This window comes from Miniopterus schreibersii (genome assembly GCF_964146895.1).
Source record: "Miniopterus schreibersii genome assembly, chromosome: 6".
NCBI classification, from domain to species: Eukaryota; Metazoa; Chordata; class Mammalia; order Chiroptera; family Miniopteridae; genus Miniopterus; species Miniopterus schreibersii.
In genome coordinates, this window is record NC_138107.1 from 49,704,613 (window position 1) to 49,720,739 (window position 16,127).

Genomic DNA, 16,127 nt, shown 5'->3' on the forward strand with positions numbered 1-16,127 from the left:
ACACTTCCATGCAAGTGCAGCTTGCTGCCCAGTGTCTTCTCAAGCTTGTTGTGAACTAATCACTTTTGACTTAATATCTTTCCAATGATGGGCATAACAGAAATTCTTTCCGACTCTTCCTATGGCCCGTGTCACGTCTGGTGAAATAGATCTCCAGCCCCTCAAACCTGCCTGCTCTCTAGAAGGAACAGCGCTGATGAACACGAAGATTAGGAAATTGTGTCTCCTCGGGTTCCTGTATGGACCTGTGAAGTGGCTAAGCCATGAATTTCAATTAGGAAATAAACTGCCAAAGAAAAAGCAGGAAGAACTCTTTACATGAAGCAAACTTCGGACACCTCATGCCCTTGGTGTGTTCACGTGAGTTATTTAGATTTACTTTTGGAAAGTGAATGCCTGGTCCCCTCATTCTACTTATTTCTTCCCTTCGTTTTTTTTTTTTTAGCTTGGGAAAGGAGGTACACAGGACCTCTATATTCTGGTTTCAGGAAGCCTTTTAAATTCTAGTGCTTGTGGTGGTTACACTGGAAAGTATTTTAAAATGACTCATCACAGGGTCAGGAATAACTGAAATGACTTTGCAGATAGCATTTCACGCCACTAGAACACATATTACATGGACACTGAATTCTGACAATTTCTTAATTTGAAAAAAGTCTTTTCTAAGATGGAAACTGTTTGGACATAGAGAAATTTCCTTGATCACAGGTGAAAACCTACCTGTAGGGGCCAGAAATTTTCTGTTTGCCTCAGAGCAATCCTGGAGAAGGTGAAGACCAAGACTCGTACTATATGATCTGTACATGTTGCAACACAAATTACGCTGTACTTCTCTCCTTGTGTAAATAAATATATCAGAAAAAAGGTGGGAATGAAGTTTTGAAATAGGAGGGAATGAAAAGAAGAACAGAAAAGTAATATAATGGGGGAAAACAGGAGGAATAATTGAGTCAGCTTGTCTTAGAGTGGCAATCTAAATATTTTATTTCCACTAGTTACAGGATCTATGTTTTCTAACATCAGAATACTCTATTTTCATCACTGAGCTCTGTGATGTGATTTTATTTCATATATTAACACGTACGACTATAAGATATTCTTGAAATTATTTCTACACAGGGCAAGGTATACGTTTTGCCAGGAAGACACACTGTGTGCCATCACAGAGGTCGCTTACGTAGTTTACACTGCAGGGTTAGGAATCAGTTACACTGCCTTGCCTCAGTGTAGTTTCTCCTTAGAAAAAAAAGAAGCTAATATTCTTGTAAACAGTACACTGTGCAATGTAAAATTTGATGGATAATTCCCATATAATAATCTCAATATACACAAATCGATTCTCCTACAGGAGTATTGACTTTACATATCAGAAAATCCATGAAGACAACATTATAAAAGGCAACATTTGTTAAAAGGCCACTGCAGTTAACTTGTGTTGAAATTGACTGCAGCCACTGTCAATTTCCCGGGTGTCTTGAGGTTAGAAGTTGATTCCACCAAGGCAAACATCAAGTAATTCGACTCTGTCTAGGTGACTAAGCAGCCAGACTCCTTCACGGCTTCTTTCAGATAACTGCTGGGGTCAGGTTACTTCACTTTTAGGTCGGTCAAGGCATTGGAGATCTCCTCGTTGACTTCTGCAGAAACGCTTGCTGGTGTGACGTTGAGATGAATGTCATACTGCTGGTCCAGGCCCAGGTAGCAGTCGCTCATGAAATACAGGGTGTAGATATACCTAAAATATTAAAATAGAACAAAAATGTAAAGCCCCCTTTCCAATCACAGTCCTATTTCATTCTTCCAGAATTTCGGTGGTAAGGTTCTGCTTACCTTCCAGGTACTTCAGGGGTATAAAAAGAGATGGAAGCGACTTGATGATTTCGAACATACCCTACTCTTTTCAAAGCAATAAGTTCTCTCTTATCCACTTCTCCTAATATCAAAAACCATCCTTCATCTTTTGATTTGGGAAACCGAGGGGCAACTGCATGGCTGTCTTGCTTTCCCTGTAAACCAGCAAAAGAAAGATAAAGCATTAATAATTTCTAGACTTTCTATACTACTTGGTTGTGATTAAAAAGTTATAAATCTACACAGCTCAGTCTATCTATCTGGGATGTTATTAATTTTCTGGCTTGGTGTCTTGGATATGCTATCAGTTATCTTTTTTCAAGATCTCAAAACACTACTTTGCGGCTATAATCACCAAAATACTTTGGCTCAGTTAGTTAAAACAGAAAGTCCTGAATCTTGACATCAATTTAGTAAATTCTCACACACCGTTCTTGTAAGTGATATTAATACCCCATTTGCAGATGAACAAATTGAGATACAACCAGGTTAACCAAATCTTCCAAAGACTTATTCACAAGAAACTGATACTTAATGGGGAAAAGGGCAATCAAGACTAGTCTCTGGACTTTAAGAAAATAAGCACTATATCATATAAACACCTTCTCGGCATCCAAGAATAATACACAAAAAAGCACATGCTCTAATATGGTAATATTAAAAAGTCCTTTCTCTGAGGAATAAGAAATTATCAGCCAACCAATTTGTAAGATACATTAATCACCACAATCCAAGATTAGATATCATCTTAAGGTGAGCACTTGAAGTCTCTATTTTAGATCAAGATTACATAGTACAAGATTATTTTAGTGAATCTTTAAGACAATGACTTCATGGCACAAAATGTACTAATAATGACATGTACTAACGATGGCATGTACTAATAATGACACGTAGTAACGATAGCATGCTCTCAGACTTCACTCAATATTCTGGGGGAAGTGTTTCACGTAAGGCATTTTAAAAGAAAGGACAGACAGCACTGTACTTTTACAGCATTTATAAACAAAATTTAGAGGCTTATTTTGGCATGATTGAATCTAACTGTTAAGTAGCAATATTAAGGTAAAAAAATTGTTTATTTTCCCCCATGATTTTGCCTGTATGACTTATTTTTTTGGTAAGTTGGGATCAATTAAGTCATGTAAACATGCTCATATTAAAGCCCCTGAAATGCCAGAGGCCAATCAGTTCATACTCATGTGGACTGATTTTTAGAATTAGGAATCAGATGAGGTGGGACTTGAAGGCACAGCACTGAAAAGACGTAACAGTAGAGAATTACTGACCACGCTGTGTGTGAGAATAGAGGATGCAGTACTGATGCAACAGCCTCACTCCTGTGGGCTTATTCCTGTGGGCTTATTACAGGAAAGCCCCCGACTCTACTTGGCTAAAGAGAAGGCAAATTCTTTCTTATTTCAATGATTATGGTACCAAAACCCAATCCGGCCACATGCGATATACTACTAGTCTCAGAGGGCCAAACGATTAATTTTGGCAACAGAGAAATGTGCAGTAATTTAAAATAAAAACACTGCAAATCTTTGGCCTGTGTGAACACTGACGAAGCTCCCTCGTGTGCATTATAAGGGAGGAACAGGCAGATACGGCAGCCCAGGTGCAAAAAAGCTTAGTGTCTTATTCAAACTCATGGAGCTAAGTGGTAAAGCTTTGCTCTCGTCTGCATCCAGCCCAACGTGGCCTCTAAATAACAAAGTGCATCTAGGGCAGTGCTTTTTGAACTTCAATGTCCTTAAAAAGCCATTTGGGGTGCCGGGCAAAAGTCCCGATCTTGAGATCCCTCGCCGAGCTGCTGCTGATGCAGGCAGTCTGGAGGGGGGCCAAGGAATCTGCCCTCTGAAAGGCACTCCAGGAAATTCTGCTGGGCTGAGTCTGAGGGCCATATTTTGAGAACAGCACCCCAGGCAACATACTATCATGTAAGGTCGGTATTCTGGGGTTGGACATTGGCACATGAGGAGAATGGACTAATTTCAGAAGGCCAGCTTGCTGCTTAAGGCCAGTTGAGAAAGAGGGATTCATGAATGACACGGACGCATTAGTCATGTGAAAGATATGTGGGGCGGTGCACGCTGGTGTCTGGTGTGAAGCATTTGAGAGTGGAAACCAAACACTGTACCTTGTGGGACCCGAAGTGGGTTCTCTGCAAGCTGACTTGCAGCACATACTCTTGATCAGCATGCAATTTGATCCATCTGTTGTCATTTCGTTTGTCTGAAGTCAGAGTTGTGATAGAAAGTTCACTGTGTCCTTCCATGGAGTCATCCCACCAGCCTTTGACGCTTAAGCCAACATCTATCACTGGCAAGTGATTTACAAAATTCCATGCCTGAAAAAAAAAAAAGGACTGGTTAATTTGAAATGCATCCATCAACTAAGAAAGACTATACTTGTAGAACATGATGCTAAGTGAAATAAGCCAGTCAGGGAAAGGCAAGTATCATGTGATTTTACTCAGACGGACGGTGGGGAGGAGGGTGGCTGGAGGTGGAAAGAGGGCATAGAGGGGATAAATGGTGATGGGAAAAAAAATAAAATTAAAAAAAAAATAATTAACCTCTGCTTTGAGATTAAGCCTGGAGTCAGTGCAGTAATAAGAAATAATACAGAGACCCTGTGTACCATTTCCCTAGTTTCCTCCAGTAGTAGCAGTTTTCAAAACTAAAGTACAATTAATACCAGGATATTGATACTGATACAATCCATAGCTTGTGTTCAGATTTTTCCACTTTTTCTTGTACTTAATGTTTGCAAAAATAGTGTGCTTTTAATCTTTGTAGTTTAAAGTCCTTGTAAAAGCAACTAAAAAAGAATTAATCATTATTTAAACTTGTGATCACTTTATTGTAAATCCCTCTTAGATATTAAATGGCTACTGACTATACTAAAAAAATAAGTTTTAAAATGTTTGTCATTGAGCTGGATTGTCTTAGAGAAGTATCTATTCTAATATTTATGTGACTTCTAAGGTAGAGAGCATTGCTTGGGGATGTAAAAGTAACATTAAAAAATGTGATGCAATTGTTGATGTCAGTCAGCATCATCCATTGATAACTTATTGTACAAAAAGTTTTTATTTTGCCCATACTCTAAATTTATTCTGAAAGAAAAATATTTCCGTATGTCTGTATATCATAAGGGGCCTTATAAGTTCAGGGTTCCTCCTAGGAACAAATATATATTTTTGGAATTATCATATTGAGAACATCAAATACTAATTAAAATGACATATACTAAAAGGGTAGAAAATACCAATTTTATTCTTATTTATTTTTTAAAAATATATCTTTATTGATTTCAGACAGAGGAAAGGAGAGGGGGAGAGAGAGGTAGAAACATCAATGATGAGAGAGCCATTGATCGAGCCCGCAACCCGGGCATGTGCCCTGACCGGGAATCGAACCCTGATCGCCTGGACCCTAGGTCGACGCTTAACCGCTGAGCCACGCCCGGCCGGGCTATTCTTATTCTTTAAATTGAAAAATATCTGTGAGAAATCAGTATGCGAATAGTAACTGCTCATCATCACTGAATGAATGAATGAATTTCTAAGTCTACAGAAAGGAAATAACAAAATAAACCTGATGTCCTCAGATAATTAATTGTCACTGTTTTCTATCATTTACATTTATGTGGTGCTATCACTATCAGTGAAGAAAACTTCTCAATATATTGGTTGTTTTATCAGTTGTTCCCTTCTAAGTTAGTTTTAAAAAGTACATGAATACTTTAATTTTGGTATTCCTTTTATTTCTTTGATATATACCATAGATTTGCTTGCAGGCTTTGATTTCCTGTTTGCTAAGACTTTACTGCTGCTAAGTACACCTAATTGAAATAAAGTAGCCCTGATAAATCAAACTACCCCTTAGGAATTTAAAAAATGTAAATCCAGTGCAAATTTTCAGTCTAATTCAATCCTATAACTTGTCATGTGATTCTGAAATTATGCCTGGACTAGATCTTGAAATTGTCAACCCACGAATTGTCTGCACTGTGTTTCAAGGCAACAAATGACGGCCTCTCCGCTGCTGAAGCCAACAGTTACCAAGTCTAGAAGCTGCATGTACCACTTGATGTTTACTGACACTGGCCAGAGTGGAAAAATGACCAAGGGGACACTTCAATACACAATTTCTGTAAAGCACTTAAATTTGTAACATAAACAAGTAACATTTACCACATAAAGCAAGACTTCGTATGTTTCTTTACCATTAAATTAGTTACCAATGTATGTTTTCAGTTATTAGCAACACATTGGGATTTTACTACACAAAAGTCAGATCTGGCTTTTATATTTAGGCGTTCTTTTTGTAGCACTTAATATTATTATTTTTCACCCTCAGTGTATACACATATATTTGTTGGGTGTGTATGTGTGTGTACACACACATGCATGTATGTATATAAAACATGAGCTATTTTTACAGAAACTGCTAAGACATTTCAATACCAGCCAAACATATTTATCTGAGGATTAATCTTCATCTATTGAATCAGGCAGGAGCACTGCCATGCATACAATTATTTAATTAGCAGCCAAATCCTCTGCCAGTCAGCAGCCGTTCCAGGCATACTGATGGGGTGGAAGATGCAAATCTCACAGTCGTACTGCTTTTTCTCATTACTACTGCAATTAGCACTTAAATTGATGCTTTAAACATACTAATTTCTGGAATAATTCAGGATTTGTATGTTACCTGGGATCGCCTCAATGCAGAGCCAACACCAGATTGCTCTGCATATTGAAGCACTTTTGAGCCAAATAACCATCATCATATCAGACTGAGCCAATTTGCATTTGGTTTTAAAGATAACAGAATGGCAATTTATGCAAATAAATTAAGTAAGTTTACTTCTGAGTTCTCCCTGAACTAATTATAACAATGTTCTAATTTTTCATCACATCTAAAACTTGGCTTGAAATCAATGTATGCTATGGTGGAACTCTATTGTTGCTAACGGAAGCCTTGTTTTGATTTAAATACATTCTTTTTATTCATAATTTTGATAGTAATTTAGTTAGAAAGGTAGGCACTTATTATGAATATTTAAATAGTTTTTGGTGCCAATTTTGGGTTCAACAGAAATTGAACAATCAGACTTTAATGCCTGTTACACTTTCTCCATGTCTTGCTCAAAAATAAGTTCTACTGGGAAAAAAAAATGAGATGGTTTAGAGGTGTCTTTATTTTAATACCTGCATTTAGAAGTCATTATGTTAATTATGTTACAAATCCTGAATGTTTACTTTGACCTGTTTAGGGTAAAACTGCTTAAGACTTAAAAGTCTAGATATGCCAAATATTTCTGGCATCATTCATTCATATTTTTGGCCTTTCCAAAGATGGTTTGGAGAGATGACTTATATTGGTTTTCACAACACAGATTTAGTTTTCTATCCAAGTTATATGATATACAAATGAGGAGTTTATTTGAAGGAATACTTTAGAACCTAGTTATAATAAAGTGATTAAAATAAGGTAGGGACATAAAAAAGTAACTGAGGGAATTGCATGAAAATATAGCCAAGTGTAAATTAAGAAAAACTACCCTGAAGGGGTGAGAAGTGCTCCTGGGTCACACAGTTAGTGATGGACAGGCTACTGCAGACTTTTCTTAGTCAGCTAATGAGACAACTTCTAAAATGCCAATGCTGCTTCTGAGTACTGTTACTGTCATTATTTTTACTATCACTCACTGAGCTCTCATTCTATACCAGGAACTATATGAAGCAGGTCTGCATAATAATATGCTGCTTAATTTTCACAAGAACTTCACGAGACAGGTATGCTGCTTCCATATTCATAATCGTGGTTGGTAAACAGTGGACAGAAGTTAAATTCAGGTGGGTCGGAATCCAATAACCAATGCTATAAGTTAGAAAACTCCTGGTATAAATTCCCAGACAGAGTAAGGGAGCTTCCAAACATGGAAGGGATGGATGGCCTTACCTGCTTCATTTTTGGGGCCGGTAGCTCATTTTCTATCATGGAGCTGAACACATGCTCCTTCCCTCCACAGGCATGGATCAGCTCAGGAAGGCACTCGATGAAGCCATGGCAGCCCGCATGGGGGCCCTTTATACTTTGGCTCCATTTCCTAGGAAACAAGAACACCAACCAAATAATTCTTTCATTGCACAAATGAGACTCTCTGATGATGGCTTATAAAATTTGAATAGTTTTTACAAATTAAGGTAACTCTAAACTTTTTAAAGGTCGTTATTGGTAAGTTTCAAAATCAGCCTGCATTCTCTAAGATGTCAATCCAAGGCAATATCACTATCTCTACATAAAATGGATAAATCATGTGTGAGCTCAGTGAGTAGTCCGGGTTCACAGACAGCAGGTGTCTTTCTACAGGAAGGCACTAATGTGCTTCTATGTGGATAAAGTACTGAAAATCTTTTTCAGAGACCTGACATGTTTTTAATGGATGTAGGCAAATGACTCTAATGTAATCACTTGAATAGGTTCTCATTGTAAATAGTTGGGAACATGCAATTAAAAGCACATTTTGGGAATCTTTGGGATTTATAGTATAAATAGTATCGATCCCCAGGAACATAGTCCATCTAAATATTACTCTGTATTTGCTGTTTATAGAGCAAAAAATCCCGTATAATTAAAGTTATACAAATATAGCACTTTTCAGGGTAACAGTAAAAAACTGGACCAAATCTCCTAGGCCCAGCAGCTTCCATAGCAGACCTGCGTGCTGTGTTGGGTGAGTACCCTTAGGTGCCTGCTTTACTCCTGAAACCCAACTCCTGTAACTCTCAGTACCACCTTGGAAGGGTTCCCGAGACTGAGCTGCAGACATATGAGATATCTGCCTTCCCTTCATGCCACCTGCTGCTGAGGTGGCTCACTCTGAATGTGCCTCTTGGTTTCCAAGGGCCAGCACAGGGAAACAGCTGCCCTGGAACCCACTTGAGACAAACAGAGGGACCTTCCTGAGGAGACCCCATGTGTCTGAGGCTCTGGTTGGCATCTGTATCAAGATGCCTCAAATGACTGCTACTCTTAGTCCAGCTGACAGGAGGCAGAGGGTGCATGGCAGTGACCTGCAGTCAGACTGTCTTGCTTGGCTACATGACTGTGAACCAACATGTTGGCTGCAGAGGCTCTCTGAACTGGTGTAAAAGGAACATTTTCACTTAAATATCGCCAACCTTGCTTGTAATGTATACTGTTCCTTTACTCGCTAAAATATTTTCAGCCATGTACATAGAGCCTAAGGGTTAAATAACTTGATAATATCAACTCAACTTTTAAGCACAGGTTATATCTTGAGCTGTTAGTATACATAACTACCAGGTTTTGGAAATTTTATAGATGCACCATTTATTTTTGACAATGAATTTCAGATCCTTCCAATCTATTCTGCAGTAACAGAAATTGGTAATTTATTTTGCTTTAGACCACAAAGCAGTTTAGCCTCTTCTAAAATAAAGGTTGATACTGTAAAGGAATAAACACAGTTAAAATAGAAATGTATCCAGTGTTAAAAGTGGAAAACAATTTAATAGGGGGTTAAAATGAACTGTGGTTCAGCTTGGGTCAGGATCGAATTCCAAGTGAGAACATTGCAGCATTAGGCCACATCTCCCTCTGGGAAGCTGGGGCATTTTTCACTGTGAAGAATCAATATTCTAGGCACAATCTGAAAATCAAGTGACCACACATATAAAGAAAATAATTTTTTTAAAATTTTAAAACCAATTACATTGAAAATTAAAATTATTACCTGAAAATGTGAAGATGGTGGTGTTCTATGTTTGGTATTGTGAGAAGAGAAGAGTCTTTTAGCCACCGGCCCTGGATCACCATCTGAACCAGACTGGTGATGTTCAGGGCAGTCACCAGCCAGCCCTGATTTGCAGCCACATCAAGCATTGCCTGAACAGAAAAAATGCACGAGTTACAACGATACCATGGCATGTGCCCTCTCCACCAGATCTGACATCAGCTTTAACAAAAACCCCCAAGCATCATACGTCTAAATAGATAATGAAAACAGAAACCAGGAAAGAAACTATAGCTGGATTGGAGGGAACAATCTCCCATAGCATTTACTGCACAGTACTTCCTGCAAAGTGCCAAACATCCAGCTTTTTTAGGGCAACAATAGCCAGATAATACTGGTACCCAACGATAAAACAAAGAGAAAAATTCAGTGTACTTTGAGAGCAAATACCTATATAACTACTCATTGTATCAAGAGCATTAGCAGCTGCATTTAAATAGCAAATCTCAGATAGTCTTTTCCAAATTTAAAATCAATAATGGTAAGGTAATAGGAGGTTTCCATGCCAAAAATTTACTTTCCCCCAAAAGAAGGCTAAAGACAGAGCCCTAGTTTTCAATGAAAATAATGCGCCGCTCACTAGCAAAGGGGGCACTACCTGTGATACACTAGAATGATGAGAAGCTGTTCATATTAGTCCATACATTTAATCTAATGTTTTATGGACAAACAAATGCTTCATTTGCTTAAGGCAAAACTAAACAGTGAAATCTTATTTAAACAAAGGAGAGTTTACATAGGCAAAGCTATTTCAATTACATTAGATTCTGGAGAATGCCGACTTAAAGACACATAAGTTAATATCATGATCCAAGGCAACTACTTTATACAGTTTCAGGAGTGTCCTCTCCTGTTTTGGGAAATAAAGAGATGAAGGTAAGAGAAATTAGATGTACCCAGTACATGCTTAAAATGATATTAATAGTAAATATCTCACCAACAGTAAAATATTTATCAAATGTTGTACAAAATCTATTAGCTGATTTTTAGAAATAAATTTTAAGGTATATTATTTTAGTAAAATTAATTTGCCATTCTACTTAGTACTATCGAGGCAGACACATTTTTCTTTTAAGTTTTGAATTTCCTATTTTATGTTCTCTAATTTACAGAATGTGAAACAGTTTTAAAAGCACCTGGCTAAACCACTCTGTGGTCTTTTCACATACATCCCAGGGAAGTGGATCAATGTTTCTGAATATCATGGTTAATGTGGCAGAATGGGCAGAATTGGTCTTGAATGCCCGTGAGTCCACTAATTATGCATCACAAAGCCCAAGTGCTGGTACAACAGACATATTTGTATGTATGTATATGTATATATAGCAATGCGTATACATGTACAAACGTACATGTTCCTAAATCTAGGGAAAATCCACTTCTATTCTTCCCATTTCTCTGCAGAGCTGATTAAAACACTCTGCCTTTCTTTGAAGTGCGTGAGACAAGCAGGTCATGACGAGCACCACTTGGATAAAAAAAAAGCATTAGCGCACAAGTCACAACTCTTGAGTTCTCTGAGGGAAGAGCAAAGGAAAAGAGAAATGAATAATTATATCTAATCCAGTACCATGATGATGTTAGAAGTTGTAATGTGGAGTAACTATGGTGATTTTACTTGTGATTTTACATTACAGCTTGGCTGGAAATAAATTCCAGACCCAAAGCTCACATACTAGAAGAGTTGGAAGGATGAACCATATGTTTTTAACTTTGAAGTTTTCATGATGAAGTTGAAAGATTTCATAAAATTTATGAGAGTTCCTCACAATTTTTCATTGTACAATCCAGATGTGAAAATGTAAAAAATCATGCAAAGTGATTGCTTACATGAAGTAAATGAAAATTCGTATCATAAATTGGAAACTCTTATTTATCTTGTTTTCATTTAGAGAAAAGGCAGGTGGGGAGACCAAGAATCTGTGACGATACAAGGTTCTGTGACTACTCAACTGCGGGAGGCCAAGAGTTCAATCACTTAGTTCTTGGCTCAATCACTCCCTGGCTTGTCCTGTTTCCTTTGCCCCACCACTGCCTTAGTGTCAACTCTCACCAACTCCCCCGAAATATTATAAATACCCTTTTATTCTCATTCTCATTTAATATTTCTTCAATTCATTTTTTACTTTGTTACCAAAGTAAATTTTTATGGAAGTAAAGCTGACCATGTTATTTCTCTGCTTAAACGGCTTTGCGCTGTGTAAGGACAAAAGCTAACGAGCTTCTCGAAGGACAGTCAACACCTTACGATCTCTCTATTCCTGGCTTATCACTGGGGCCCCTTCCTACACTAAATTACTGCTAATTTCCCACGTTTGCCCCCGCTCTAAATGTTCTTGTTTTACAAGCACTGTTCCCTCCTCTCATCTTCCTGGGAAGTTCCCATTTGCCCTTCAAGTCTAGCTCAAATGCTGCTTCTTCCTGTGAAGTCTCCCTGATTCTTCCAGATGGGCTGCAGGTACATCTTTTCCTATGGCCTGCTGCTCTTGACACATGCCACCACTATCCTACTGTGATTCTTTGTCACTCTACTCTTGGCTCAGTGCACTCAAATACTCTATTTATTAGTAAAAATTCAATTACCACAATTATAACAATATCCTGCCTAAGTTACTGTGCATCTTCCAAAGACAGTTGAGTGTAGGGGAAAAAATTACAAGATTTGGTGTCAAATAGACATACATTTGAATCCTAATTTGGTCCTACTTACTATGTGTAAATTTTGGGAAATCACCGAACTCTACCATGATAGATTTCTCATTTTTAGAAGGGGTATTTCACCTCCTTATAGGGGTAAAATGAGATAATGTATGATGTAAGGAATCTAACATACCACATGGAACACAGCACATCTCAATAAAAGGTACCTATTTTTAAAGTTCTTCTTTGATGAAAAGAACACCCTAAAACAATCCATTCTTTCTAATAGGGACTTATTTTGGGCCCTTTGGTGTTGATCGCTGCACTGAGTAGTACAGGGCTTTAGGGGTCAGGGCATGCAAGGCTGGGAGCAGATGCACAGAACAGGCAGAACATTCATTAGGAGAGGTGTACAACTACAAGAAAGCCAGGGGTGAAGGCCAAGGACAGACCCTGCAGCTCAGGCCAAATTGAAGGATGTGGGCTTGGTTCTGTTAGAGTGGGCAAGCCACATTTCTGTTCACAGGTACATACCTGAGGGGCTAAGGCCAAGAGATGGTCCACGTAAATGGGCGTGAGGGTCCTGGTAGCCTGAGCCTGCAATGGACTCCCTGTGTCTATCTTTCATAGTAGTCTTCTTGGTAGATAAAGATTCACAGGGATATGCTCTTCTCTACAGTGGGGCTGGCTTTGGCAACAGGTAGAGATCATGGCTCAGTTCCCCAGGTCACCTCAAACTCCTTTACAGATATATAACACTCAACAATAAAAGGCTGTTTTAATACACTGAGGAGGAATAACTGTGGACAGTTTTTACCAGCTTAGCATTAACATGAGGCAAAAATTCAATCCCTGTTTACTGCTAACCCACTTTCTGCTTGGTATGCTACCTCCCAGGCAAAGCTAATACAACTCTAAGTATTGGGGACAAATGGATGGAGGCCGACTCCGTGCATGAAACTTTCTCCTACTAAATTGGAATCAATTTTAACTGACTGTTGATTCAGAATTCCTTGTCATGTCCAGCTGTGACAGAATGGAAATATGATATATAGTACTGTATTCATTTATAAAATTACACTACAATTAAAGCCTTATCATGATTAACATAAACTGTGGGGCTGTCATTTATTTATAAGAGAGCAGGCGATGAGCTTGGTTTTGAACATTTTTAACTAAGATGTCACTATAAAGCCACATGAAAAGTCCAGGTAAAAATGAGCTCTGGAGAGAAAGTATGGGCCAGGAGTACAGACTTAGGCATCCTGGCACAAAGCAGGCAGCCAGAAGAGTTAAAAATGCGCAGAGGTGCGGTCAGCAGCGTGGGGATTACCTGGAGATGGGAAGTGTGAAGGCAGGAAAGGAAAAAGAGGTGAGGGCGTTTCAGTACTCTCAGGGCACTGCTAAAATCACTGTGATTAGAGTGGTCATTGTTAAATGTATACTATTTATTAAACACTCTGATAACCATTTAATGTAAGTTATTGAATTTAAACCTGTTATACATATGAAGACACAGTGGCTCAGAGAGGTTAAAAAAAACAACATGCTTGCCTAAGCTACATGGTTCTGGTAAATGGGTACAGCTGGCATTCCCATTTCCTGGGTGCTTGACTCTGAAGTGCTTACTTTTAACCAGCACAGGATACTGCCCATAAGTTTGGGACGCAAGGAAGGTTGTGTGTGGGCAAGGCCTCACAGAAAAGAGAGGCTTCCGCTAGTCGCCGAAGACCTCACACACAGAGCCACTGGAGAGAGAAGCTTTGGGCTAAAGAGAACGGCACTGGGCTAAAGATCACTCACAATACAGGGTCGCAATCATCTCTAGTTGGAGGTGATGTTTCTTGCTGGGAGAAGGTTACAGTTAAGGAGAAGAAAAAGGTTTGGATAAGTACTGGGGGGAACTAATGATGTAAATAAAAACTAGCTCAGCAGTGAGTTTCAAAAGCCTGACTTTGAAACCATAATTACATAAATTATTAGAAACAATTAGAAATCAGAGAAGCAACTGGTAATGTTTTATAATTTTTTTCTAGCAATAATGACTAGGATTAATTTATGTGTCAAAGCAGAGGGTTCAGGTGCTGACAGTTACCCAGAGAGTAGGCAGGTTTTAGCCTACTGGTGACATCTCTGTTGAAAGGTCAACTCTAGGGCCAGTGCTGCTTTGGTGGCAAGTGAATAAGGAGAGAAGTAATGGGTGAGGAAAGCTAAGGGGTCCACGTCCAACGAGCAACAGAAAGGTTCCGCTGGTGGGTAAAGCGGCTGCGGTCAGAGAGGAGAGGTAGAGTGATGGTCACGAGGATGGCAGCTAATGTGGTTTGACTGCAGTAACCACTGGAGTGGAAGAATCTGGGATGCATGAAGTAGAAGGGGGGCTATGAAGTAGAAGGGGCTATGGAGCAGAAGGGGCTATGGAGCAGAAGGGGCTATGGAGAAGAAGGGGCTATGGAGCAGAAGGGGCTATGGAGAAGAAGGGGCTATGGAGCAGAAGGGGCTATGGAGCAGAAGGGGCTATGGAGCAGAAGGGGCTATGGAGAAGAAGGGGCTATGGAGTAGAAGGGGCTATGGAGCAGAAGGGGCTATGGAGTAGAAGGGGCTATGGAGTAGAAGGGGCTATGGAGCAGAAGGGGCTATGGAGAAGAAGGGGCTATGGAGCAGAAGGGGCTATGGAGCAGAAGGGGCTATGGAGTAGAAGGGGCTATGGAGTAGAAGGGGCTATGGAGCAGAAGGGGCTATGGAGTAGAAGGGGCTATGGAGCAGAAGGGGCTATGGAGTAGAAGGGGCTATGGAGCAGAAGGGGCTATGGAGCAGAAGGGGCTATGGAGCAGAAGGGGCTATGGAGTAGAAAGGGCTATGTTGAGGCCACTATGAGGACTGCAAGAGCTGGGATGGAGCTGAGGACCAGGAACTGGTGCTTGAGGAAGGTGAGAAAAGATCCAGAATTTGGAAGATAGTTGAAAATGAAATCTTAGAGACATCAGTAGTAAAACATAACATGGATTAAAGGAGCAGAAATCTGAAAAGATGTGGTTGGAGAGATCCAAGGAGGCAGACTTGTATTCCTGGAGAAATAAAAAGACTCAGCCAGTTCAGGGGTTTCAGAGGGAATGTACGAATGGGGTGGCGGGTGTCTGCCTATGCTGAGGGGCGGGGGGGGGGGGGAAGAGGGAGAGATGCACAAGGAGAGACGGAGAGGCCAAAACCAGAGCGCGGCACACACTATCCACAGCCCAGACCTCACCTCATACAGATGAAGTGGTCAAGTTAAGACTTAATCTTGGTTTTCCAGTTTCCTACCTGTGCTCATTACACTATACTCTGTTACTGCTGAATGACTTGCCTATACCCTGTCTTGTTTCAAGAAGGATTTCAAGTGGCTTATATCTGTCCTCTTCTCTTATGTAACAGAAAAATGCAAACTCCAGACAAAATTATTATAAACTTAATTGATCTCAGTCTCTGAACAAATTCTGTCAACACAATTTTTGAAAACCTAAAAATTTTAATTTAATTTGAATCTACCATTTTGTTATAACTACATCTTAATATTTAATATGCAGGCATTAAATATATTTTCAAACACAACTGAATTCTGGATTAAAAAAATCCAAGGGTAAAACAGAAACTTTGAGCACTGTGACCACCAAATTAAGACAACTTCATTGCAAGGAAATAGAATCACTGGCTTAGGCCACGCAAAAATAACACACACAACTATGTCATTTAATGTTATCAGGTGGATAAGAAGATGTAGGTCTAAGGCCCATTATGAAAAAATTTCTAAACTTCAGTTTAAA

General features: G+C 39.3%; 1 protein-coding gene across 5 annotated transcripts in view; it reads right to left on the reverse strand.

The window, feature by feature from the left end:
- Positions 1-443: 443 nt before the first annotated feature.
- Positions 444-16,127, reverse strand: part of ASCC3 (activating signal cointegrator 1 complex subunit 3) — a 219,494-nt gene continuing 203,810 nt past the window's right edge. For all 5 annotated transcript variants that reach the window (XM_081140696.1, XM_081140697.1, XM_081140698.1 and 2 more), the window contains exons 38-42: positions 9,628-9,779; positions 7,830-7,977; positions 3,995-4,204; positions 1,831-2,006; positions 444-1,735 (exon numbers count right to left, since the gene is read on the reverse strand). In XM_081140696.1, the coding sequence (XP_080996822.1) occupies positions 1,588-1,735; positions 1,831-2,006; positions 3,995-4,204; positions 7,830-7,977; positions 9,628-9,779 (834 nt within the window). In that variant the 3' untranslated portion in view covers positions 444-1,587. The remainder of the gene's footprint in view (positions 1,736-1,830; positions 2,007-3,994; positions 4,205-7,829; positions 7,978-9,627; positions 9,780-16,127) is intronic.